This window comes from Pristiophorus japonicus, chromosome 5 (genome assembly GCF_044704955.1).
Source record: "Pristiophorus japonicus isolate sPriJap1 chromosome 5, sPriJap1.hap1, whole genome shotgun sequence".
Taxonomy (NCBI): Eukaryota; Metazoa; Chordata; class Chondrichthyes; family Pristiophoridae; genus Pristiophorus; species Pristiophorus japonicus.
The window spans coordinates 287221528-287248832 of record NC_091981.1 but is presented as its reverse complement, the minus strand read 5'-3'; the positions used below and the strand labels follow the sequence as shown (position 1 = coordinate 287248832).

Below are 27305 nucleotides of genomic sequence, written 5' to 3'. Positions count from 1 at the left end.
GCGCGCGCGCTCCCCCCTCCCCCTCGTGCGCGCGCGCTCCCCCCTCCCCCTCGTGCGCGCGCGCTCCCCCCTCCCCCTCGTGCGCGCGCGCTCCCCCCTCCCCCTCGTGCGCGCGCGCTCCCCGCTCCCCCTCGTGCGCGCGCGCTCCCCGCTCCCCCTCGTGCGCGCGCGCTCCCCGCTCCCCCTCGTGCGCGCGCGCTCCCCGCTCCCCCTCGTGCGCGCGCGCCCCCCCTCCCCCTCGTGCGCGCGCGCTCCCCCCTCCCCCTCGTGCGCGCGCGCCCCCCCCTCCCCCTCGTGCGCGCGCGCTCCCCCCTCCCCCTCGTGCGCGCGCGCCCCCCCCTCCCCCTCGTGCGCGCGCGCTCCCCCCTCTCCCTCGTGCGCGCGCGCTCCCCCCTCCCCCTCGTGCGCGCGCGCTCCCCCCTCCCCCTCGTGCGCGCGCGCTCCCCCCTCCCCCTCGTGCGCGCGCGCTCCCCCCTCCCCCTCGTGCGCGCGCGCTCCCCCCTCCCCCTCGTGCGCGCGCGCTCCCCCCTCCCCCTCGTGCGCGCGCGCTCCCCCCTCCCCCTCGTGCGCGCGCGCTCCCCCCTCCCCCTCGTGCGCGCGCGCTCCCCCCTCCCCCTCGTGCGCGCGCGCTCCCCCCTCCCCCTCGTGCGCGCGCGCTCCCCCCTCCCCCTCGTGCGCGCGCGCTCCCCCCTCCCCCTCGTGCGCGCGCGCTCCCCCCTCCCCCTCGTGCGCGCGCGCTCCCCCCTCCCCCTCGTGCGCGCGCGCTCCCCCCTCCCCCTCGTGCGCGCGCGCTCCCCCCTCCCCCTCGTGCGCGCGCGCCCCCCCTCCCCCTCGTGCGCGCGCGCTCCCCCCTCCCCCTCGTGCGCGCGCGCCCCCCCCTCCCCCTCGTGCGCGCGCGCTCCCCCCTCTCCCTCGTGCGCGCGCGCTCCCCCCTCCCCCTCGTGCGCGCGCGCTCCCCCCTCCCCCTCGTGCGCGCGCGCTCCCCCCTCCCCCTCGTGCGCGCGCGCTCCCCCCTCCCCCTCGTGCGCGCGCGCTCCCCCCTCCCCCTCGTGCGCGCGCGCTCCCCCCTCCCCCTCGTGCGCGCGCGCTCCCCCCTCCCCCTCGTGCGCGCGCGCTCCCCCCTCCCCCTCGTGCGCGCGCGCTCCCCCCTCCCCCTCGTGCGCGCGCGCTCCCCCCTCCCCCTCGTGCGCGCGCGCTCCCCCCTCCCCCTCGTGCGCGCGCGCTCCCCCCTCCCCCTCGTGCGCGCGCGCTCCCCCCTCCCCCTCGTGCGCGCGCGCTCCCCCCTCCCCCTCGTGCGCGCGCGCTCCCCCCTCCCCCTCGTGCGCGCGCGCTCCCCCCTCCCCCTCGTGCGCGCGCGCTCCCCCCTCCCCCTCGTGCGCGCGCGCTCCCCCCTCCCCCTCGTGCGCGCGCGCTCCCCCCTCCCCCTCGTGCGCGCGCGCTCCCCCCCCTCCCCCTCGTGCGCGCGCTCTCCCCCCCCTCCCCCTCGTGCGCGCGCTCTCCCCCCCCCTCCCCCTCGTGCGCGCGCTCTCCCCCCCCTCCCCCTCGTGCGCGCGCTCTCCCCCCCCTCCCCCTCGTGCGCGCGCTCTCCCCCCCTCCCCCTCGTGCGCGCGCTCTCCCCCCCCTCCCCCTCGTGCGCGCGCTCTCCCCCCCCCTCCCCCTCGTGCGCGCGCTCTCCCCCCCCCTCCCCCTCGTGCGCGCGCCCTCCCATCTTTGTATCATCAGCAAACTTGGCTACGTTATACTCAGTCCCTTCTTCCGAGTCGTTAGTATAGATCGTAGTAGTTGGGGTCCCAGCACTGATCCCTGCAGCACCCCACTAGTTGCTGATTGCCAACCCGAGAATGACCCATTTATCCCGACTCTCTGTTTTCTGTTAATTAGCCAATCCTCTATCCATGCTGATATATTACCCCCAACCCTGTGAACTTTTAACTTGTGCAGTAACCTTTTATGTGGCACCTTGTCTAATGCCTGCTGGAAATCCAAATGCACCATATCCACTGGTTCCCCTTTATCCACCCTGTTCGTTACATCCTCAAAGAACTCCAGCAAATTTGTCAAACATGACTTCCTCTTCATAAATCCATGCTGACTCTGCTTGACCGAATTTTGCTTTTCCAAATGTCCTGCTACTGCTTTGTTAATCCAATTAGACTCACTCCTCTGCTCTTTCCCCGTAGTTATGGGTCAAAGATGACTATCTTTCATAGTGTAACATTCCTCATCGTAGCCATGAGCAGGTAACCACAATTCTATTCCATTCCTAGGTTCTCCAATGATTCAGCTGGCTTGGCCTGCATGCCTATGCCTTCTACGAAGATTCTACAGAGTTCACTCAAGAAGAAGGATAGGTCTCCAGCTAGCAATGAATGCTCTTCAGGTGGTGAACCGGGACACCTTCCTGTTAGCATCCTGTCATCAGATTCTTCCAGGTCCAGCATGTTTCCCATGGAGGCCAGAGGGACAAATGTGGAGCCACACAGGCTACGGTCCACTCGTATTGTGCGTGGCATGTTGTCTGGGCCGGTCTGCACATTACAAGAGGTAGGTAGTTACTTCATCACTTGAAGGTCCTACTGATATACCCAGCAAATTCCAGAATGCAACTAAATTGCTTTTTCTTCTATTCCTCCATAATTCTCCCCAGCTCTCTTCAGGTTGGTGACTTGCAGTAGAGCAAAATTCCACCAATTGCTGGAAGTCTCCCTGTCATTTGCCCAACGAAAAGGACAGATTTGCATTTCTATCACACCTTTCACAGACTCAGGACGTCCCAAAGGGCTTTACAGTCAATGAAGTACCTTTTTGAAGTACAGTCTGTGTTGTGATGTATGAAACGTGGCAGCCAATTTGCGTGCAGCAAGCTTCCATAAACAGCAATGTGATATGACCAGATCATCTGTTTCTTTAGTGACGAGGGACGAACAATGGCCAGGACATCGGGAAAACTTTCTTGCTGTTCTTCAATGCAATGTGACACTAGGAGCCCGAATTGTGGACCTTTGCAGTGGGATCATGTTACGAACTCCCAGATGTTTTTAATTATGAGTAAGACAGTTGAGCACAACTAGCGCATGTCACATATGCACTATTGGTTTTAAAGTTTATACCAAACATCACACTACTGACCTGTAACAGGAAATTACTGTCAGAAAATCAGGAAGTAAATACACAAAGTAAAATACTGTACACCTGAGAGGGCAGACAAGTCCTCAGTTTAACACCTCATCCGAAAGATGGCACCTTCGACAGTGCAGCACTCCCTCAGTACAGCACTGGAGTGTCAGCCTAGATTTTTGTGCTCAACTATCTGGAATGGGATTTGAACCCCATCACCTTCTGACTCCGAGGCGAAAGTGCTACCCACTGAGCCACGGCTGACACCCAAATGGCCGTTTACCTGTGAGGGTCAGTTGTCCGTAGCTCAGTGCCTCACATGTTCTCCACAATGCCTGCCTGTTTCTTTATTGTTTTCAGTCCACTGAGTTTCGGCTCTGAAATTCCTCTCTCAAAATCTCTTCCTCCATGATCAGCAACCCGCTAGCAAAATCACAGGATACATGCAATTTGAAATGTGCAATTCCTGAGAAGTTGGCTTCAGTTGTCGGTTGTGACAGTGACACAAAAGCCATTGGCCTGTTTTCTTTTTACGTTTTTAAAGGCCAATTCAGGCCCTCGGTGGTGAGGCTCCGATTTAAAGAAGGGGACTTTGGATCCGATATCTGAGAGCTGTTGCCATGCAACTGTATTAAGTAAGAGGTCAGGAGGGGAGAGCACTGGTGAAGGTTATAGGGAACGAAAACCTAAAATATCTGCCACGGAAATGCTAGGCGATTTAAAAAAAAAAAAAAAAAAAATTCCAAGGTCCATCTAGTTCACCTTCTGTATTGGAGTATTTAAAATAAACACTCGACACTAGGTCTGGGTTCGAAGATTCAAGTAGTCTTTATGGAGAACTGGTTGGCGGACAGGAAGCAGAGAGTCGTGATAAACGGGTCCTTTTCAGATTGGCAGGCAGTGACTAGTGGGGTGCCGCAGGGCTCAGTGCTGGGACCCCAGCTATTTACAATATACATCAATGATTTGGATGAAGGAATTGAGTGTAATATCTCCAAGTTTGCAGATGACACTAAACTGGATGGCGGTGTGAGCTGTGAGGGGGACGCTAGGAGGCTGCAGAGTGACTTGGACAGGTTAGGTGAGTGGGCAAATGCATGGCAGATGCAGTATAATGTGGGTAAATGTGAGGTTATCCATTTTGGTGGCAAAAACGCGAAGTCAGAAGATTATCTGAATGGCGGCAGATTAGAAAAAGGGGAGGTGCAACGAGACCTAGGTGTCATGGTTCATCAGTCATTGAAAATTGGCATACAGGTACCGCAGGTGGTGAAGAAGGCAAATGGTATGTTGGCCTTCATAGCTAGGGGATTTGAGTATAGGAGCAGGGAGGTCTTACTGCAGTTGTACAGGGCCTTGGTGAGGCTTCACCTGGAATATTGTGTTCAGTTTTGGTCTCCTAATCTGAGGAAGGACGCTCTTGCTATTGAGGGAGTGCAGCGAAGGTTCACCAGACTGATTCCAGGGATGGCTGGACTGACATATGAGGAGAGACTGGATCAACTGGGCCTGTATTCACTGGAGTTTAGAAGGATGAGAAGGGATCTCATAGAAACATCTAAGATTCTGACTGGACGGGACAGGTTAGATGTGGGTAGAATGTTCCCGATGTTGGGGAAGTCTAGAACCAGGGGACACAGTCTTAGGATAAGGGGTAGGCCATTTAGGACTGAGATGAGGAGAAACTTCTTCACTCAGAGTTGTTAACCTGTGGAATTCCCTGCCGCAGAGAGTTGTTGATGCCAGTTCATTGGATATATTCAAGAGGGAGTTAGATATGGCCCTTACGGCTAAGGGGATCAAGGAGTATGGAGAGAAAGCAGGAAAGGGATACTGAGGGAATGATCAGCCATGATATTGAATGGTGGTGCAGGCTCGAAGGGCCGAATGTTTCTATTTTGCACCGGTTGGGAGCCTGCCTGCTGGTTGTCTGTAGCCAGGCCTTTCCAATGATACAAAGTTCCACGCAACCTTTTATACACTTAATGATGCACGTCAGCCTCGTGCATGGCCCCACTATGTTGTTTAGTTGGCCCAAAGCCCGCATACACAATTGCTGCTTGACTAATTCCCTTTCACGTTGCACAATTATTCGCCTATGTCTCCAATGTGTCACTTTTGACCCCCTGCCCTGTTTAGCTGCCCCTCTGGGCTTCCTGTGTTTCAACAGTTTCGCTATTTGTAATTGTCCTCCGGTTACACAGCTTGTAAAGTTGACCACTACAAAAGCCCTTTTTAGTTCCGAGATACATTCTTAACCCTTTAATTATAACAGAGCTTGATAGCCCCACTTCACCTGCCATCCTAATAGTCAGGTGATACAACGATAATGGAGTTGTTGAACAATCAATCTCCATCGATTAGTCTACAACATGTGACTAAAAGCCTCCCCAGTGAGGAGCACTTTGGGAACCATAGGTCCAAAATCACCTTTATCCTCCCTCAATATGTTGCACTCATCACGGGATGTGTTAAATTATTCATGTACTGTGTCTTAAATTGATGTTCTCTGAAAGAAAGCTATGGACACGGAGCAAAGGGAAAAGGAAGTTGAGGTGCAGATTAGCTATGATCTAATTGAATGGCGGAGCAGGCTGGAGGTGCTGAATGGCCTCCTCCTGTTCATGATATTCCTATTTGAATGAATCAAAACAAAATGCTTCCGCCATCTCCCTAGGGAGCCTGTTCCATAGATTGACCACTCGTTCACTGAAATATTGTTTCCCTAGATTAGTTTTGAGTTCAAGCATAGGCCATGTCCTCTGGTTTGACTGTTCTGGACAAGGTGAAAAAGCTTGCCATGGTCTACAAAGACCAGGAGTGGTTTAGACACAGGCCCCGGACTGACGGGCGAGAGTTCAGATCCAGCCCTGACCAATCTGATGTCTTTGCGTGACCTGTGATCCAAATCTTACAGTAGCCAGGAAACACAGATTACCCAAAGGATCTTGGGAGTCATAAGGTGTTTTAGTAAGGAGTGGTAGTTTAAATATAGCCAAACACGACACACCATCAGGATAGACATAATAGACATACGACCGTGACAAGTAGCTGATATCGCTCTTGATTGGGCAGATGGTTGGGGTGCATGAACAGCTCTTTTCTGCACCGTCTGAGCTAAAAAGCGCTCTAGGTCGTCTTTTAATTCTCTTTTTTAGGGGTGGGCCTTGGGTAGAATATGGACATTTTCATTCAATCTGTAGAGTTTCTCCTTAAAACTCAGTGACCAATAGCACGTCGAGTTCTTTGTCTCAACTTTGAGGTTAAAAAAACCCAACTCTTCACTTCTTTCCTCTTTATACTTTCTGAGGGACCATCCATCTGATTTCCTCCGATCTCTCCCAAGCTTATCCTCTCAAGGTTTTTCCACATCCGTAACATTGCCCGCCTCTGCCCCTGCCTCAGCTTTTCTGCTGAAACCCTCATTCGTGCCCTTGTTACCCCTAGACTTGACTACTCGAACTCATTCCTCGCTGGCCTCCCACGTTCTACACTATGTAAACTTGAGGTCATGCAAAACTCTGCAGCCTGTGAACTAACCCGCACCAAGTCAAGATCAGCCATCACACCTGTGCTTTCTGACCACATTGGCTCCCAGTTAAACAACACCTCGATTTCAAAATTCTCATCCTTGTTTACAACTCACTCCAGGGCTTTGCCACTCCCTATCTCTGTCATCTTTTTCAGCCTCTCAATCCCACAAGATGTCCGCACTCCTTAAATTCTGGCCTTTTGAACATCCCTCATTATAACTGCTCAACCATCGGTAGACGTGCTTTCAGTTGTTTGGGCCCCAAACTCTGGAACTCCCTCCCTAAACCTCTCCGCCTCTCTCCCTCTCTTCCCTCCTTTAAGACGCCCCTTAAAAGCTGCCTCTTTAACCAAGCTTTTTGGTCATCTGCCTTAATTTCTTCTTTTGTGGCTTGGCGTCAAATTTATCTGTTTTGTCTGTAACACTGTTGTGAAGCCTTGGGACGTTTTGCTACATTAAAGGCGTTCTATAAATAAAGGTAATTATTATTCTTGATGATGTTGGCTAGATCAAAGATACAGTCAACAACCTTTCTAGCACACAAACAGACAGCTAGCCTGGAAATAAGGTCGCCGCCACAATGCAGGATGTTATAACATCAGCAGGGAATCAAAAACATAAACAAATTCTAAGTGTCCAACAACAGTCTGAAGAGACTTTTTTTGTCTCCAGTTATTTCTTCCAGTTCACGGTTTTTCCAATACGCTATTTCTTACACTACAAAGATCTTATTGAAGAAAGTTTAGGCAGACTCAATGCAGTTCTGATGGTGTTAACCCAAAGCATAAAAATGCTCCTCATTGACACTGAACTGGTGGTATCACTGTTGAGAGGTCAGTACGGGAAACTCGTATATGTGCAGTAGAGGCTGCCCTTATAGACTGGGGACAGAGCCCTTTGAGGCAGAGTCGAGGGTGCTCTACTCTTGCTAACCTGGCAATACTTGATCCTGAGATCGGGTGCCTGGATTGGAGTATGTTTGATTCTCCAACACTAACATTGCTCACTTTAATCAACATAAAATAAAACTCCAGACCAATATAAGATACCGCAACATCCCTCTGGAGATTGCAACGCTGGAGCTTGCTAACGCTTGCATGCACTTCACTCCTAGTGTAGACTGACACTCTCTCTTGTTCCAACACTCGCGTGGAGCGGGCTGACCCTGGCTAGAGGCCGAGCGGGCCAACCCCCTATCGCGGAGTGGGCAAACCCCTCGGCATGGAGCGGACCGACCCCCCCCCCCCTCCCTGCACGGATTGGACCGACTCACCCGCCCCGGAGCGGACCGACTCCCCGGGGAGGAGCAAGCTGACCCCCCGGAGCGGAGTGGACTGGTCCCCGCGCGGAGCAGGCTGACCCCCCCCCCCCCCCCGCACGGATTGGACCGACTCACCCGCCCCGGGGCGGAGCGGACCGACTCCCCGCGCGGAGCAGGCTGACCCTCCCCCCCCCCCCCCCCTGCACGGATTGGACCGACTCACCCGCCCCGGGGCGGAGCGGACCGACTCCCCGCACGGAGCAGGCTGACCCCACCCCCCGCGCGGAGTGGGACGACCCCCAGGATGCTCTAACCCTTGAATGATCTTTTCTAACAACGTTTTCCAATCTTGTGCAGGACTCCTCCAAAAAGCGCCTGAGCAGACGGGGCTCGGGATCCAGCCTGACTTTGCAAGCAATTGAGAGCGACGTTGACAGCGGCACTTCCACTTACGTGCGGCAGACGGGCAACTTGTGCGAAAATGCCGCCAGCTCCGACTGGTTGCCCGGCACCGGCGCGCTGGTGATGGACAATGTGGATGACAGCGCGGCCGCTCAGGACTACCCACAAAAGAAACCCTCCGGCCTGTTTCCGGGCAGCCGCCTCAGTCAGAAGCCTCCGGATTTCCGATGGTTCCACGAGCTGGCGGATGACCCTGGTGCGGAAAGGCTGTCGGAGCGAGAACGGGGGCCGGCGCCCAGCGGGCAGGAGAAGAAACTGCTTTCCAACCTCAACGCCAACCTGCCCGAAAAGAGCAGGAAGGTGAAGTTCGCTCCAGACTGCATGAACATTGAGCACAAGGCAAGAGACAGTGACATTATGGCGGCTGAAGATCCACATTGTAGGTAAGCAACTTCTGCTCTCAAACTGTGCTACCTGTTGCCAGGTGAATCTTCACGCATGGGTTTGCTTGATGAGTTGGTGGATAAAAAGTGTCGGGATCCTGATTTTGTGGTGGTCTCACCTGGGGAACAGCTGGGCACTGCTTCCCCTCTCCCCTCTCCCCTCTCCCCTCTCTCCTCTCTCCTCTCCCCTCTCTCCTCTCCCCTCTCTCCTCTCCCCTCTCCCCTCTCCCCTCTCTCCTCTCTCCTCTCCCCTCTCCCCTCTCCCCTCTCCCCTCTCCCCTCTCCCCTCTCCCCTCTCCCCTCTCCCCTCTCCCCTCTCCCCTCTCCCCTCTCCCCTCTCCCCTCTCCCCTCTCTTCCCCCCTCTCCCCTCTCTTCCCCCCTCTCCCCTCTCCCCTCTCCCCTCTCCCCTCTCTTCCACCCTCCCCCCTCTCCGGGCTAAGGAGAAGAAAAGTTTGCAAGGAATATTTGCTGGTCAACTCTGCAGTAATTTCTCCTAGAAAATGTGTGTGTACATGTTGAGGTCAGGCCCAGTTCCCACTGCTGTATTTTTAACATCACATGATCTAAAGAAACACGTGCGTTTATAATCGCGCCTTTCACGACCCCAGACTTCCCAAAGCGCTTCACAGCCAATGCAGTCCTTTTGAAGTGCAGTCACTGTTGTTAAGAAGGCAACACGGCAGCCAATTTGCGCACAGCAAGCTCCCTCAAACACCGCTGAAATAATGACCAGATAATCTGTTTTAGTGATGTTGATTGAAGGATGAATATTGGCTAGAGCACGAGGGGAATTCCCCTGCTCTTATTCGAAATAGTGCCATGGGATCTTTTACGTCCACCTGAGAGAGCTGACGGGGACTCGGTTTAACGTCTCAGCCGAAAGATGGTGCCTCCAACAGTGCAGCGCTCCCTCAGCACTGCACTGAGGTTACAAATCTGGGACTTTCTTGGTCCTTATCGGCTGCTTCCACGCTGGCAGTGCACATAACGACTGCACTGTTGGTGAGCCTTCTTTTTATCGATGGCCTTTGTCTATGGCTCATGATTGATGCATTGTCTTCACATGTCCTTAGTAGCTTAGTATAGCTTAGATCCCATGGGCACTATTACTGCCTTAGTGGCAACAAGAGCAGGTCAGAGGCTGGGTATTCTGTGGCGAGTGTCTCCCCTCCTGACTCCCCAAAGCCTTTCCACCATCTACAAGACACAATTCAGGAGTGCGATGGAATACTCTCCACTTGCCTGGATGAGTGCAGCTCCAACATTGCTCACGAAACTCGACACCATCCAGGACAAAGCAGCTCGTTTGATTGGCACCCCATTCACCACCTTAAACATTCACTCCCTTCACCACCGGCGCACCGTGGCTGCAGTGTGTACCATCTACAAGATGCACTGAAGCAACTCGCCAAGGCTTCTTCAGCAGCACTTCCCAAACCCGCGACCTCTGTCACTGAGAAGGACAAGGGCAGCAGACGCATTGGGAACACCATCACCTCCACGTTCTCCCCTAAGTTACGCACCATCCTGTCTTGAAAGTATATCGCCGTTCCTTCATCGTTGCTGGGTCAAAATCCTGGAACTCTCTCCCTAACAGCACTGTGGGAGCACCTTCACCACACGGACTGCAGCGGTTCAAGGCGGCTGCTCACCACCACCTTCTCGAGGGCAACTAGGGATGGGCAATAAATGCCGGCCTTGCCAGTGACGCCCGCATCCCAGGAACAAATTTCTTTTAAAGAAAAGTTGGCAACCTTGGCTCGGCGGGTAGCACACACTCCTCTGAGTCAGCAGATCTTGGGACGAAACTGCACTCCAGGGACGTGAGCACGTCATCCAGGCCGACACACCAGTGCAGCACTGAGGGAGTGCCGCACTGTCAGACGCGCTGTGTTTCGGAATAGACATTGAACCGAGGATCCCCGTCAGCTCTCGGAGGGACATAAATGATCCGCTGGGCACTGTTTTGAAGAAGAGCAGGGCATCCTGCCCAATATTTATCCCCCAGCATTATCTGCTCACTTATCTCATTGCTGTTTGTGGGACCTTGCTGTGCGCAAATTGCCGGTCGCGTTTTCCTACACTACAACACAACACTTATAAATAAACAAGGTTGGCGGTGAAGCGCCTTAGTGCAGCGGTCACGAAAGGCGTTACATTAAAGCAATTTATTTTTCCCCTCACTGGCGGTTTATCTGATTGCTTTCCCTGACTTTGATTCATACCTGATCAATATTGAGGTGGTGTTGCTTTTGTGAGTGTGAAATTTAAACAAATTGGATGCCACAGCACCAATTTGCATGTTTTAAAAAAAAAAGTGAGACAGAAGTGTGAAGTTTGATGTGTATCAGACAGTGTAAAGAAATACAGCTCACTTGTAATGCTTCACCAGGCCGTCGGAGGGAGCACTGATCACAATGATGCTAAAACACAGCATGAAGTGTTACAACTGAATGCAGGTTTCACATCATTCAAAATGCTACTTGCAGAACTTTATCAGCAAAGGCAATTTCTTTGCCCCGGGTGAAGTGTTGCATCGAACCTTGGTTAGACCACACTTGGAGTACTGTGCATAGTTCTGCCCTCCATAGTATTAAAAAGGATATCGAGGCACTGGAGAAGGTGCAAAAAAGATTTACAAGGATGATGCCAGAAATGAGGTTATACCCGTCGGGAAAGACTGAACAGGCTGCGGCTCTTTTCTCTCAAAGAGAAGGCTGAGGGGTGACTTAATAGAGGTTTTGGACGGGATTGGATAGGTTAGATGCAGGAAGAATGTTCTCGATGTTGGGGAAGTCCAGAATCAGGGGTCACAGTCTAAGGATAAGGGGTAAGCCATTTAGGACTGAGATGAGGAGAAACTTCTTCACCCAGAGAGTTGTTAACCTGTGGAATTCTCTTCCACAAAGTTGTTGAGGCCAGTTCGTTAGATATATTCAAAAGGGAGTTAGATGTGGCCCTTACGGCTAAAGGGATCAAGGGGGTATGGAGAGAAAGCAGGAATGAGGTACTGAAGTTGCATGATCAGCCATAATCATATTGAATGGTGGTGCAGGCTCAAAGGGCCGAATGGCCTACTCCTGCACCTATTTTCTATGTTTCTGTGTTTTTAAATGATGAAGGAGTTTGATGGGGTAGGCAGTGGCAAGCGATGTTTCCTGTAAGCTGCACTTTGTTCTGCACAGCCTGTTCCTTTTTTGAGCATAAGAACATAAGAAATAGGAGTAGGAGTAGGCCATTTGGCTCCTCGAGCTTGCTCCGCCATTCAATAAGATCATGGCTGATCTGATCATTGACTCAGCTCCCTGCCCGCTCCCCATAACCCTTTACTCCCTTATCGCTCAAAAATCTGTTTATCTCCACCTTAAATATATTCAATGACCCAGCCTCCAGAACTCAGAGGCAGCGAATTCCACAGATTTACAATCCTCAGAGAAGAAATTCCTCCTTATCTCAGTTTTAAATGGGCAACCCCTTATTCTGAGACTATGCCCCCTAGTTCGGGATTTTCCCGACGAGGGGAAACCTCCCCTCTGCATCTACCCTGTCGAGCCCTCTCAGAATCTTGTATGTTTCAATAAGATCACCTCTCATTCTTCTAAACTCCAATGAGTATAGGCCCAACCTTTCTTCATAAGACAACCCCCTCATCTCAGGAATCAACTTCGTGAGCCTTCTCTGAACTGCCTCCAATGCAAGTATATCCCTCCCTCAAATAAGGAGACCAAAACTGTATGCAGTACTCCAGAAGTGGCCTTATCAATACCCTGTACAGTTGTAGCAGGACTTCTCTGCTTTTATACTCTCTCCCCCTTTAGTGCGCGGTCCCTTTAAATTTCCACGGTATTTACAATGGGGAAGCCAGTGAGTGTCCTGCACGGACCTTTCCCTTACTGGGCGGCTGCGCAGCTTGGAGGGAACATTGCTGGGAAGATGCTCCCACTTGTGGGGGAGACTAGAACTAGCGGCCGGGGGAGACTAGAACTCGAGGCCGTAGATAGAAGATATTCACTAATAGGGAATTGAGGAGAAGGTTCTTTACCCAGCGAGCGGTGAGAATGTGGAGCTCGCTACCACCTTGTTATGGCGCTCACTCCAGTTCACTGCCAATGCGAGATGCGCAACGTAACCCTGCTGAATTATTGGCATCGAGTGTGAGAAAGAGGAATCCAGAAGATTCTGATCAGTCGAGGGTGACCCGATGACTATATGTCTCGAGTCCAACGTCGTTTGAAGGCTTTCATCTTCGAAGTCATAGTGACACCAGTTGGCATGTGTTCCAGTCACGTAGGGTTGTACGAGGATCCATTGTTTGTAGTAGAAGGGAACAAGTAGTGCCTGAGAGATGTTGTCTAACATTTACATTGCAGTGTTTTCTCAGGCAATTGTACAACAACTTTTGGTTCAAGCTGCGGCAGTGTTTGAAATTTTAGTTGTGCCCCGCAACCCCCCCTTCTGGTCTACCCCTCTGTTTAAGTTTCCTGGAGCACACAACATTTATTCAGTAAGAAAGGGAGGCCAGACAGACAGTCCAGTGCTTGGCTGCTAGGAGATGTCTGAGATCTCTGCGCTCCTCCAATTCTGGCCTCATGTCCATCTCCCACTTTGTTCGCTCCACCATTGGCGGCCGTGCCTTCTGCCTCGTCCGTAAGCTCGGGCGTTCCCTTCCTAAACCTCTCCCCTTCGCCACCTCTCTCTCCCCTTTACAACGCTCCTTTAAAAGCTACCTCTTTGATTCAAGCTTTTGGTCACCTACCCGATTATGTGGCTTGGAGCCAAAATTTGTTAACGCTTCTGTGAAGCACCATGGGACGTTTTACAGGGTGAACCTCTCTAATCGGGTATTCCCTTATCTGGCACCACCCCTCGTCCGGCACCATTCCCAGCTGTCGGGGGTGGCGCATGCACAGAACACGACTGTCAAAACCCTACTCGCCAATATAATCTTTCTCCTCAATTGGCTGCAACCTCCTTGTTGCCCTGCTGGAACTCCTGCAGTCACCGTCCTCGGGGCCAGCTGCTCCTCCGGGTGGTCGGGCCGGCTCTTCCGGGGCCCGCTGGCTCTTCGTGGCCTGCCGACTCTTCGAGGCCCCCTGCTCACTGACAGCCGGTCCAGCCAATCGGTGCACACTCACACTTACCCCAGCAACAGCACTTAACGGTGCAGTCCACCCAAACACGTGACCTTGTTTGGGACAAGCCAGGTCCCGAGGGTGCCGGATACTATGTTAAAAGTGCTACATAAATGCAAGTTGTTGAAGTTCCCCCTCTCTTTCCTTCTGACCAGCCACTTGTGTCACCCTTTTATGTAGGGGATCAGCTCCAAGCACTTTACCAAGGAGGCGGAACTAGAGGCGAGAAAGGTTAATGGGCTGGGGGAGCGGGACTTAACTCGCGATCAAAGAGAGAGTGTTAGAGGGAGGTAGCATGGCAAAGTGCTTTGTGGCAAAAGTTCCCAAGCGCAAGAGCGTGATGACCTGAAAGAACAGTCTCTTGAGGTGGAACGGTGGGAGTGGAGAACCAGCAGTGAGCCGGAGCCTGAGGGGAGCAAGACGCAGGTTGGTGCATACCCATGATCTCATTGATTGGCGGAACAGGCTCGAGGGGCTGAATGGCCTCCTCCTGTTCCTATGTTGCTAAGAAGATCACTCGGATAGGGTGGGGTGAAATTGAGAAGGGATTTGCAAATGAGGACCACTTCCCTCCCTCCCCATCCCAAATCAGTGGATGGGGAACTCGGCTTGATTGTACAGTGCATTAATTGCTGCAGTTTGTTACTTGGCCACTGTGTGGCAGTGTGTCCTGTGCCGTGACATCGGCTGCATATTCAATATTACTGACACAGGTTGATTGACAGGAAAGTAACAATGAGTAGGTTTTTGCTGGGCCCGTTTCGGCTATGCCTACTGCCAAAAACTATTGGTGCTCAAATTCACACACGGCCTGGGCTCACGCACACAATTACAATAGAAATGACAACATTCTGCCCAGCCAGTCTGTTGGTGCTCATCCTCACCAGCAGTAGTTTTAAACCCACAAGCCTTCACCCCTTTATTTTCCTTTCCCTCAAACCACCTCTCTAGCCTAGTCTTAAAAGTTGACACCGTCTATGTTTCCGTCGCTAACTTCAATAGTGAATCCACAGCCTCACAATCCTAAATCTTCTATCTACGTCCCCTTCATCTTGACCCTTCAATCATTGGAAACGGTCTCTGTCCATCGACTCTGTCCCAACCTGCCATCATTTCAAACAGCTCTGATCAAGTCACCTGTAATCTCCACTGTTCTAGCGACAGGCAGCCCCCAACTATTCCCAAGTCTTTCACTGTATTTGTATCCCGGTGAATCTGCACCGTACCCTCTCTGTTGTCTCGGCGCCCTCATGGGGTGTGGCGTATTGCAGCCGGGCTGACGTCTGAGTGCCCGCAGTTGCCTGGAATGGGACAGTACCATGAAAGTTGAGGCTGGTCCGATCCAGGTGTGTTGGGTTCAAAAACAACCGCACTCTTTCCTCCCTTCTCACCAGTTCAGGACCGTGCATAGAGAGCAAATGCAGCCAACACAATCGTGGAATGATACAGCACAGAAGGAGGCCATTTGGTCCCTCGTGCCTGTACCGGCTCTTTGAATGAGCTTGTCCAGTTAGTCCCGTTCCCCTGCTCTTTCCCCATAGCCCTGCAAACATCTCCTTTTCAAGTATTTATCCAATTCCCTTTTAAAAGTTACCATTGAATCTGCTTCCAATGCCTTTTCAAGCAGTGCGTTCTAGATCTCAATAACTCGTGTAAAAAAAAAAAAATCATTTTCCCTCACCTCATCTCCTCGGGCTCTTTTGCCAATTAAAAAAAAATCTGTGTCCTCTGGTTATCGCCCCTCCTGCCAGTGGAAACAGTCTCTCCTTATTTACTCGTTTCAAAACCCTTTTATATAACTCTGTTATATCTGATCAAACTCAGTGATATGGTACCTGAAGTTCAACAACTTACATTTATATAGCGCCTTTTAAATCGTTAACATAGTAACGTCAGAATGTGCTTCACAAGAGCATTAACAAACAAAAGTTGCCACTGAGCCACAGAAGGGAATATTAGGGCAGAGAGGTAGGTTTTAAGGAGCGTCTTAAAGGAGGAAAAAGCTAGAGAGGTTTAGGGAGGGAATTCCAGAGCTTAGGACCTTGGCAACTGAAGGCACAGCTGCCACTGGTGGGGCGATTAAAATTGGGGTTGCGCAAAAGGCCAGAATTGGAGGAGCACAGAGATCACAGAGGGTTGTGGAGCTGGAGGCGATTACAGAGATGGGAGGGAACGAGGCCATGGAGGGATTTGAAAACCAGGATGAGAATTTTGAAATCGAGATGTTGCTTAACCGGGAGCCAATGTAGGTCAGCGGGCACAGGGGTGATGGGTGAGCGGGACTTGGTGTGAGTTAGGACATGGGCAGCAGAGTTTTGGATGAGCTCAAATTTACAGAGGGTGGAACGTGGGAGTCCAGCCAGGAGTGTGTTAGAATAGTCAGGTAACAACGGCATGGATGAGGGTTTCAACAGATAAGTAGAGGCAGGAGCGGAGATGGGTGATGTTACAGAAGAGTATGGTCTACAGAGCAGTAGTGATACATGCTCTCCTATATGGCCGAGACGTAGACCATGTACAGCAGACATTCCAAAGCGCTGGAGAAGTACCACCAGCGCTGCCTCCGCAAGATCCTTCAAACCCACTGGGAGAACAGATGCACTGACGTCAGTGTTCTCGATCAGGACAATATCCCCAGCATCGAAACACTGACCACACTCGACCAGCTCCGTTGGGCGGGCCATATCGTCCGCATGCCCAACATGAAACTCCCAAAGCAAGCGCTCTACTCTGAACTCTTACACGGCAAGCAAGCCCCAGGTGGGCAGAGGAAACGTTTCAAGGACACACTCAAAGCCTCCTTGATAAAGTGCGACATCCCCATCGACACCTGGGAGTCCCTGGCCAGAGGCCGCCCGAATTGGAGGAAGTGCATCCGGGAGGGCGTTGAGCACCTCGAGTCTCATCGCCGAGAGCATGCAGAAACCAAGCGCAGACAGCGGAAGAAGCTTGCGGCAAATGAGCCACTCACCCCTTCCCTTCAACCACTGTCTGTCCCACCTGTGATTCCTGCATTGGACTGTTCAATCACCTGAGAACTCACTTCGAGAGTGGAAGCAAGTCTTCCTCGACTCCGAGGGACTGCCTATGACGCTGATGATGATAGAGGTGGAAGTACCCTGTCTTAATTATAGCGGGATAATCGGAAGCTCATCTCGGGGTGAAATACGACACCAAGGTTGCGAACGGCCTGCAATTAAGTTTGAAAAGGGGTATTATAGTGGGGGGGTGACCTATGGAAGGATGACTGTAATCTCTTGAAGAATACTGATGTCGTACTGAGAGAGTACATCGTGGGCCACCCCGACCTGTGTGAGAACTCCATCGCAGGTCGGGGCTATAAGTAGACAGCTCGGACACGTGTTATGCTCCCCCTGTACTATGTGGGAAGTCAGGGAAGCTTTCGGTGTCCCTGACGATTACGTGTGCGGAAAGTGCATCCACCTGCAGCTCCTAACAGACCGCATTGCGGCACTGGAGCTGCGAAGTGGATTCACTCTGGAGCATCCACGATGCTCAAGTGGACGTGAGTAGCGTGTTTAGTGAGTTGGTCTTACCGCAGTAAAGGGTACACAGCCAGATAGGGAATGGGTGACCAACAGGAAGAGCAGTGCAGGGGTCCCCTGCGGTCATCCCCCTACAAAACAGATACACCACTTTGGGTACTGTTGGGATGGATGACTCATCAGGGGAGGGCAGCAGCAGCCAAGTTCATGGCACCGTGGGTGCACAGGAGGGCAGGAAAAAGAGTGGGAGAGCTATAGTGATAGGGGATTCGATTGTAAGGGGAATAGATAGACATTTCTGCAGCTGCAACCGAGACTCCAGGATGGTATGTTGCCTCCCTGGTGCAAGGGTCAAGGATGTCTTGGAGTGGGTGGAGGACATTCTGAAAAAGGAAGGTGAACAGCCAGTTGTTGTGCATATAGGTACCAACGATATAGGTAAACGGGATGAGGTCCGACGAGATGAATTTAGGGAGCTAGGAGCTAAATTTAAAAAGTAGGTCCTCAAAAGTAGTAATCTCAGGATTGCTACCAGTGCAACGTGCGAGTCAGAGTAGGAATCGCAGGATAGCTCAGATGAATATGTGGCTTGAGGAGTGGTGCAGAAGGGAGGGATTCAAGTTCCTGGGACATTGGAACCGGTTCTGGGGGAGGTGGGACTAGTACAAACCGGACGGTCTGCACCTGGGCAGGACTGGAACCAATGTCCCAGGTGGAGTGTTTGCTAGTGCTGTTGGGGAGGAATTAAACTAATATGGCAGGGGGATGGGAACCAATGCAGGGAGACAGAGGAAGTAGAATGGGGGCAGAAGCAAAAGAGAGAAAGAAGAAAAGTAAAAGTGGAGAGCAGAGAAACCCAAGGCAAAAAGCAAAAAGAGCCACATTACAGCAAAATTCTAAAGCGGCAAAGTGTGTTAGAAAGACAAGCCTGAAGGATCTGTGCCTCAAAGCGAGCAGTATTCGGAATAAGGTGGACGAATTAACTGCGCAGATAGCAGTTAACGGTTATGATGTAATTGGCATCACGGAGACATGGCTCCAGGGTGACCAAGGCTGGGAACTCAACATCCAGGGGTATTCAACATTTAGGAAGGAAAGACAAAAAGGAAAAGGAGGCGGGGTGGCATTGCTGGTTAAAGAGAAAATTAATGCAATAGTAAGAAAGGACATTAGCTTGGATGATGTGGAATCGGTATGGGTGGAGCTACAGAATATCAAAGGGCAGAAAACGCTAGTGGGAGTTGTGTACAGACCATCAAACAGTAGTAGTGAGGTTGCGGACAGCATCAAACAAGAAATTAGGGATGCGTGCAATAAAGGTACAGCAGTTATCATGGGATGACTTTAATCTACATGTTGATTGGGCTAACCAAATTGGTAGCAATGCGGTGGAGGAGGATTTCTTGGAGTGTATTAGGGATGGTTTTTTAAACCAATATGTCGAGGAACCAACTAGGGAGCTGGCCATCCTAGACTGCGTGATGTGTAATGAGAAAGGACTAATTCGCAATCTTGTTGTGCGAGGCCCCTTGGGGAAGATTAATCATAATATGGTAGAATTCTTTATTAAGATGGAGAGTGACACAGTTAATTCAGAAACTAAGGTCCTGAACTTAAGGAAAGGTAACTTCGATGGTTTGAGGTATGAATTGGCTGGAATAGACTGGCAAATGATACTTAAAGGGTTGACGGTGGATAGGCAATGCAAACATTTAAAGATCAAATGGATGAACTTCAGCAATTGTACATCCCTGTCTGGAGTAAAAATAAAACAGGGAAGGTAGTTCAACCGTGGCTAACAAGGGAAATTAAGGATAGTGTTAAATCCAAGGAAGAGGCATATAAATTGGCCAGAAAAAGCAGCAAACCTGAGGATTGGGAGAAATTTAGAATTCAGCAGAGGACGACAAAGGGTTTAATTAAGAGGGGGAAAATAGAGTACGAGAAGAAGCTTGCCGGGAACATAAAAACTGACTGCAAAAGCTTCTATAGATATGTGAAGAGAAAAAGATTAGTGAAGACAAAGGTAGGTCCCTTGCAGTCGGATTCAGGTGAATTTATAATGGGGAACAAAGAAATGGCAGACCAATTGAACAAATACTTTAGTTCTGTCTGCACGAAGGAAGACACAAATAACCTTCCGGAAGTACTAGGGGACCGAGGGTCTAGTGAGAAGGAGGAACTGAAGGATATCCTTATTAGGCAGGAAATTGTGTTTGGGAAATTGATGGGATTGAAGGCCGATAAATCCCCGGGGCCTGATAGTTTGTACTTAAGGAAGAAGTCCTAGAAATAGTGGATGCATTTTCCAACAGTCTATCGACTCTGGATCAGTTCCTATGGACTGGAGGGTAGCTAATGTAACATCACTGTTTAAAAAAGGAGGAAGAGAGAAACCGGGTAATCATAGACCGATTAGCCTGACATCAGTAGTGGGGAAAATGTTGGAATCAATTATTAAGGATGAAATAGCAGCGCATTTGGAAAACAGTGACAAGATTGGTCCAAGTCAGCATGGATTTATGAAGGGGAAATCATGCTTGACAAATCTTCTGGAATGTTTTGAGGATGTAACTAGTAGAGTGGACAAGGGAGAACCAGTGGATGTAGTGTATTTGGACTTTCAAAAGGCTTTTGACAAGGTCCCACACAACAGATTAGTGTGCAAAATCCAAGCACATGGTATTGGGGGTAATATACTGATATGGATAGAGAATTGGTTGGCAGACAGGAAGCAGAGAGTCGGGATAAACGGGTCCTTTTCAGAATGGCTGGCAGTGACTAGTGGAGTGCTGCAGGGCTCAGTGCTGGAACCTCAGCTCTTTACAATATACATCAAAGATTTGGATGAAGATAGATCGATTTTTAACCAATAAGGGAATTAAGGGTTACGGGGAGAGGGCGGGTAAGTGGAGCTGAGTCCACGGCCAGATCAGCCATGATCTTATTGAATGGTGGAGCAGGCTCGAGGTGCTAGATGGCCTACTCCTGTTCCTTGTTCTTATGTTCTTATGTTCTTATGTTCTTATGTTCTTATGTTCTTATGTTCTTATGTTCTTATGTTCTTATGTTCTTATGTTCTTATGTTCTTATGTTAATTGAGTGTAATATCTCCAAGTTTGCATATGGCACTAAACTGGGTGGCGGTGTGAGCTGTGAGGGGGACGCTAAGAGGCTGCAGAGTGATTTGGATAGGTTAGGTGAGTGGGCAAATGCATGGCAGATGCAGTATAATGTGGATGAATGTGAGGTTATCCACTTTGGGGGCAAAAACGCGAAGACAGAATATTACCTGAATGGCGGCAGATTAGGAAAAGGGGAGGTGCAACGAGACCTGGGTGTCATGGTTCATCAGTCATTGAAAGTTGGTATACAGGTACAGCAGGCAGTGAAGAAGGCAAATGGTATGTTGGCCTTCATAGCTAGAGGATTTGAGTATAGGAGCAGGGAGGTCTTATTGCAGTTGTACAGGGCCTTGGTGAGGCCTTAGCTGGAATATTGTGTTCAGTTTTGGTCTCCTAATCTGAGGAAGGATGTTCTTGCAATTGAGGGAGTGCAGCGAAGGTTCACCAGACTGATTCCCGGGATGACAGGACTGACATATGAGGAGAGACTGGATCAACTGGGTCTTTATACATTGGAGTTTAGAAGGATGAGAGGGGATCTCATAGAAACACAAGATTCGGACGGGACTGGACAGGTTAGATGTTGGGGAAGTCCAGAACCAGGGGACATAGTCTTAAGATAAGGGGTAGGCTATTTAGGACTGAGATGAGGAGAAACTTCTTCACTCAGAGAATTGTGAACCTGTGGAGTTCCCTGCCGCAGAGAGTTGTTGAGGCCGGTTCATTAGATATATTCAAGAGGGAGTTAGATATGGCCCTTATGGCTAAAGGGATTAAGGGGTATGGAGAGAAAGCAGGAAAGGGGTACTGAGGGAATGATCAGCCATGATCTTATTGAATGGTGGTGCAGGCTCGAAGGGCCGAATGGCCCACTCCTGCACCTATTTTCTATGTTTCAATGTTACCTGGAGCGCCGGCCCTGGAACATCATGGGCCGCCCCGACCTGTGTGAAAACACCACCGCAGGTTGGGGCTATAAATAGAGCTGGAGCACCGGGCCCTGAAATATTGTGGCGGAGGTGCGGCGAATGAAGGTACGCGGCCCAGAAGAGCCGAAGGCCCAGGGGCAGCACGGACCAGCCCACACTGCGATCTGTGGGCGCACGAGGTCTGTGCAGCAGAGCAGGTCTCCAGTCGTCCTGGTTAATCCTTGCCACGGGATAAAGACCTCGCTCTGTCAAGCCTGTGTGGTGGCTGGTGTGCAATGGTCACCACACATTAAAAAAAATCCACACACAGGCATCTTCCATCCCTTCAACTGGAGTTCAGGACTGGAACATCGGGTCCTTCATTGAAACATCTGTGAACTCTCGTGGAAGCAGGTCATCCTCGTTCGAGGGACCGCCTATGATGAGAGAGTTGCTGGAACCTATAGAACTGTAACCCAGGACAGGAGGTGAGAGAAACTCCAACTAACCTATGTTAGGATTTATTGACTGTTACCTAGGCCTGGGTCAGGGAGATGCACTGCAGCTCTCCACAGAACAGTGTGTTTAGAATTCCTGCCAATCTAAGATCAGCTGATAATATAATTAACATTCCCTCCCAATAAAAACCCAAACAAAGTCCAGCAAATATTCTGATAGTAGATAACAGCCGTGTCTTTCGACACTATCTGTGAGCTGGTTACTGTGGTTTATTTTGCTTCAGCTCCCCATGTGTCTTTCAGATTCACCGAAATCTTACTTTAAATTTGTTTGCTGTTTTATTTTGAAGTCGCCATGTACCTCCTGCAGAAATGGAAATGGAGCGAACTTAATTCAATCCGCACAAACATGGCAGTGTCGTGGTTGTGTTACTGGCCTGGCCAGAGGCCTGGGCTAATGATCGCGTAGAAAGCGAGTTCAAATTGCTCCATGCACATTTTGAGAATTTGAATCCAGTTTGAAAAGTCTGGAAATATAAAGCCAACTTGTTCACTAATATCCTTTTAGGGAAGGAAACTTGCCATCCTTACCCGGGCTGGCCTATATGTGACAACCAACGTGGTTGACTCTTAATCGCCCTCTGAAGTGCTCCAGCAAGCCACTCGCCATATCAAACTGCTACCGACAGTTCAAGGACAACAACAACTTGCATTTGCAACAACGTAGTAAAAAAACTCACAAAATGCTTCACAGAATCGTGACCGAACAAAATTTGGCACCGAGCCACATGATGAGATACTAAGACAGATGACCAAAAGCTCGGTCAAAGAAGTAGTTTTTAAGGAGCGACTTAAAGGAGGGGAAAGCACCAGAGAGGTTTAGGGAGGAAATTCCAGAGCTTGTGGACCAGGCATAGAAACATAGAAAATAGGTGCAGGAGCAGGCCATTCGGCCCTTCGAGCCTGCACCACCATTCAATATGATCATGGCTGATCATGCAACTTCAGTACCCCATTCTTGCTTTCTCTCCATACCCCTTGACCCCTTTAGCTGTAAGGGCCATATCTAATTCCCTTTTGAAAATATATAACGAACTGGCCTCAACAACTTTCTGTGGTAGAGAATTCCACAGGTTCACCACTCTGGGTGAAGAAGTTTCTCCTCATCTCAGTCCTAAATGGCTTACCCCTTATCCTTAGACTGTGACCCCTGGTTCTGGACTTCCCCAACATCGGGAACATTCTTCTTGCATATAACCTGTCCAATCCCGTCAGAATTTTATGTTTCTACATAGAAACATAGAAAATAGGTGCAGGAGTAGGCCATTCGGCCCTTCTAGCCTGCACCGCCATTCAATGAGTTCATGGCTGAACATGCAACTTCAGTACCCCATTCCTATGAGATCCCCCCTCATCCTTCTAAACTCCAATGTATAAAGGTCCAGTTGATCCAGTCTCTCCTCATATGTCAGTCCAGCCATCCCAAGAATCAGTCTGGTGAACCTTCGCTGCACTCCCTCAATAGCAAGAATGCCCTTCCTCAGATTAGGAGACCAAAACTGTACACAATATTCAAGGTGTGGCCTCACCAAGGCCCTCTACAACTGCAGTAAGACCTCCCTGCTCCTATACTCTCATCCTCTCGCTATGAAGGCCAACATACTATTTGCCGCCTTCACCGCCTCCTGTACCTGCAGTCCAACTTTCAATGACTGATGAACCATGGCACCCAGGTCTCGTTGCATCTCCCCTTTTCCTAATCTGTCACCATTCAGATAATATTCTGGCTTCCTGTTTTTGCCATCAAAGTGGATAACCTCACATTTATCCACATTATACTGCAACTGCCATGCATTTGCCCAGTCACCTAACCTGTCCAAGTCACCCTGCAGTCTCTTAGCATCCTCCTCGCAGCTCACACCGCCACCCAGCTTAGTGTCGTCTGCAAACTTGGAGATATTACACTCAATTCCTTCATCTAAATCATTAATGTATATTGTAAATAGCTGGGGTCCCATCACTGAACCTTGCAGTACCCCACTAGTCACTGCCTGCCATTCTGGGAAGGACCCGTTTATTCCTACTCTTTGCTTCCTGTCTGCCAACCAGTTCTCTATCCACGTCAGTACATTACCCCCAATACCATGTGCTTTAATTTTGCACACTAATCTTTCGTGTGGGACCTTGTCAAAAGCCTTTTTGAAAGTCCAAGTACACCACATCCACTGGTTCTCCCTTGTCCACTCTACTAGTTACATCCACAAAGAATTCTAGAAGATTTGTCAAGCATGATTTCCCTTTCATAAATCCATGCTGACTTGGACCGATCCTGTCACTGCTTTCCAAATGCGCTGCTATTACATCTTTAATAATTGATTCCAACATTTTCCCCACTACCAATGTCAGGCTAACCGGTCTATAATTCTGTAGTCACTCTCCCTCTTTTTTTTTCAAAGTGGGGTTACATTAGCTACCTTCCAGTCCATAGAAACTGATCCAGAGTCGATAGAATGTTGGAAAATGATCACCAATGGAGCCACTATTTCTAGGGCCACTTCCTTAAGTACTCTGGGATGCAGATTATCAGGGCCTGGGGATTTATCGGCCTTCAATCCCATCAATTTCCTAACACAATTTCCTCACTAATAAGGATTTCCTTCGGTTCCTCCTTCTCGCTAGACCCTCTGTCCCCTCGAATTTTCGGGAAGTTATTCGTGTCTTCCTTAGTAAGACAACCAAAGTATTTGTTCAATTGGTCTGCCATTTCTTTGTTCCCCATTATAAATTCACCTGACTGCAAGGGACTTACATTTGTCTTCACTGATTTTTTTTCTCTTCACATATATATATAGAAGCTTTTGCAGTCAGTTTTTATGTTCCCTGCAAGTTTACTCGCACTCTATTTTCCCCCTCCTAAGTAAATCCTTTGTCCTCTGCTGAATTCTAAATTTCTCCATCCTCACGTTTGCTGCTTTTTCTGGCCAATTTATATGCCTCTTCCTTGGATTTAACACTCTCCCTAATTTCCCTTGTTAGCCATGGTTGAGCCACCTGCCCCGTTTTATTTTTACGCCAGACAGGGATGTACAATTGTTGAAGTTCATCCATATGATCTTTAAATGCCTGCCATTGCCTGTCCAGCGTCAACCCTTCGCCAGTCTAACCAATTCATGTCTCATACCATTGAAGTTACCTTTCTTTAAGTTCAGGACCCTAGTCTCTGAATTAACACTGTCACTCTCCATTTTAATGAAGAATTCTACCATATTATGGTCACTCTTCCTCAAGGGGCCTCGCACAACAAGATTGCTAATTAATCCTCTCTCATTACACAAGACCCAATCTAGGGTGGCCTGCTTTCTCGTTGGTTCCTCGACATATTGGTGTAGAAAACCATCCCTTATACACTCCAGGAAATCCTCTTCCACCATATTGCTACCAGTTTGGTTAGCCCAATCTATATGTCACCCATGATAACTGCTGTACTTTTATTGCACGCATCCCTAATTTCCTATTTGATGCCATTCCCAACCTCATTACTGAAGGCACGGCCACCAATGGTGGAGTGATTAAAATGATGCTGCCTTCTCAAGCAACTAATGATGGGCAATAACTGCAGGCCTTGCCAGCTACGATCGCATCCCGAGATTGCATTCATTTAATGCCCAGCCCTCTGACCAGGTAATTGCAGCTCTACGATCTCTGATTTGTTTCAGAGAGTCCGGCAGAGAGTCTGTGATTCTTGCTGTGCTGTTTGCACCGTCTCGGCGTGCTAGTGTCGCTACATCAGCTTTCCTCTTCCTTGCCCGGTGATGCTGACACTATCACAGTGCCCCTGCTGCTGTGCTGGCTGGAAGCGGAAAATCGTCACAGACCAGGGATTGAACTCTGGACCTTTCTGATCCATGCAGCTCTGTTCCATACAGTGAGCAAGTGAGAACCAGGGAACTTTATTAAAGTCGTCATAAAATCATATAGCACAAAAGGAGGCCATTTGACCCATCGTGCTTGTGCCGGCGGCTCTTTGAAAGAGCTTTCCAAGTAGTCCTGATCCTTTCTGCTCTTTCCACATAGCCCAGCAAATGTTTTCTTTTCAAGTACTTATCCAATTCCCTTTTCAGAGTTACTGTTGAATCTGCTTTCACCATCCTTTCAGGCAGTGTGTTCCCGATAACAACAGCTCGCTGCGTTTTAAAAAAAAAAAATAAAATATCTCCCCTCCCTGGTTCCGAAATGTTCGTCCTGGGACACTGCGACTATATTCCATGAAGCCTGCATTGTGTCAGTGTGCTGGTGCAGCTTCATTTATCTCTTGCTTTAAGAACATAAGAAATAGAAGGTGGATTAGGCCATTTGTCCCCTCGAGCTTGCTCCGCCATTTAATAAGGTCATGGCTGACCTGATCATGGACTCAGTTCCAATTCGTTGTCGGTGAGAGGCGGAGTGGGGAGATCGAGGCGGCCTACTTAAGGCCCAGCATCGAGGAGAGGCTTGGGAGTTCGTTGTTGGCGAGAGACGGAGCGGGTAGATCGAGGCGGCCTACTTAAGACCCAGCATCGAGGAGAGGCTTGGGAGTTCGTTGTTGGCGAGAGACGGAGCGGGTAGATCGAGGCGGCCTACTTAAGGCCCAGCATCGAGGAGAGGCTTAGGAGTTCGTTGTTGGCGAGAGACGGAACGGGGAGATTGAGGCGGCCTACTTAAGGCCCAGCATCGAGGAGAGGCTTGGGAGTTCGTTGTTGGCGAGAGACGGAGCGGGTAGATCGAGGCGGCCTACTTAAGGCCCAGCATCGAGGAGAGGCTTGGGAGTTCGGTGTCGGCGAAAGGCCAGCCAATGCAACTGCAGCAGGGAGAGAAGACAAAAAGAAGTAAAAAGAAATCAAAAGGTGACGTCACAGCCAAGGGGGTAACTGATTGGTAAGTAGTTTTTCTTTTACTTTTCAAAATCAGTAAGTAACCTTTAGCATTGTTGCCAAATTAAGTTTATCTAAGGGTTAAGTCATGGCAGGAGAGCTCGGACACGTGTTATGCTGCTCCTGTACTATGTAGGAAGTCAGGGACGCCTCCGGTGTCCCGGACGACGACGTGTGTGGGAAGTGTATCCGCCTGCAGCTCCTGACGGACCGCATTGCGGCACTGGAGCTGCGGGTGGATTCACTCTGGAGCATCCATGATGCTGAGAATGACGTGAATAGCACGTTTAGCGAGTTGGTCTTAGCGCAGGTAAAGGTTATACAACCAGATAGGGGATGGGTGACCAACAGGAAGAGCAGTGCAAGGAAGCTAGTGCAGGGGTCCCCTGCGGTCACCCTCCTACAAAACAGATACAACGCTTTGGGTACTGTTGGAGGGGGATGACTCCTCAGGGGGGGGCTGCAGCAGCCAGGTTCATGGCACCGTGGGTGGGTCTGCTGCACAGGAGG

At 50.4% G+C, this 27305-nt stretch overlaps 1 protein-coding gene across 1 annotated transcript in view; it reads left to right on the top strand.

Moving 5' to 3' along the window:
- The window catches only part of mindy4 (MINDY lysine 48 deubiquitinase 4), a 278164-nt gene that overhangs the window by 59850 nt on the left and 191009 nt on the right, over nucleotides 1-27305 (top strand). The window contains exons 4-5 of the mRNA XM_070881748.1: nucleotides 2268-2544; nucleotides 8268-8755. Coding sequence (XP_070737849.1) covers nucleotides 2268-2544; nucleotides 8268-8755 — 765 coding nt within the window. The remainder of the gene's footprint in view (nucleotides 1-2267; nucleotides 2545-8267; nucleotides 8756-27305) is intronic.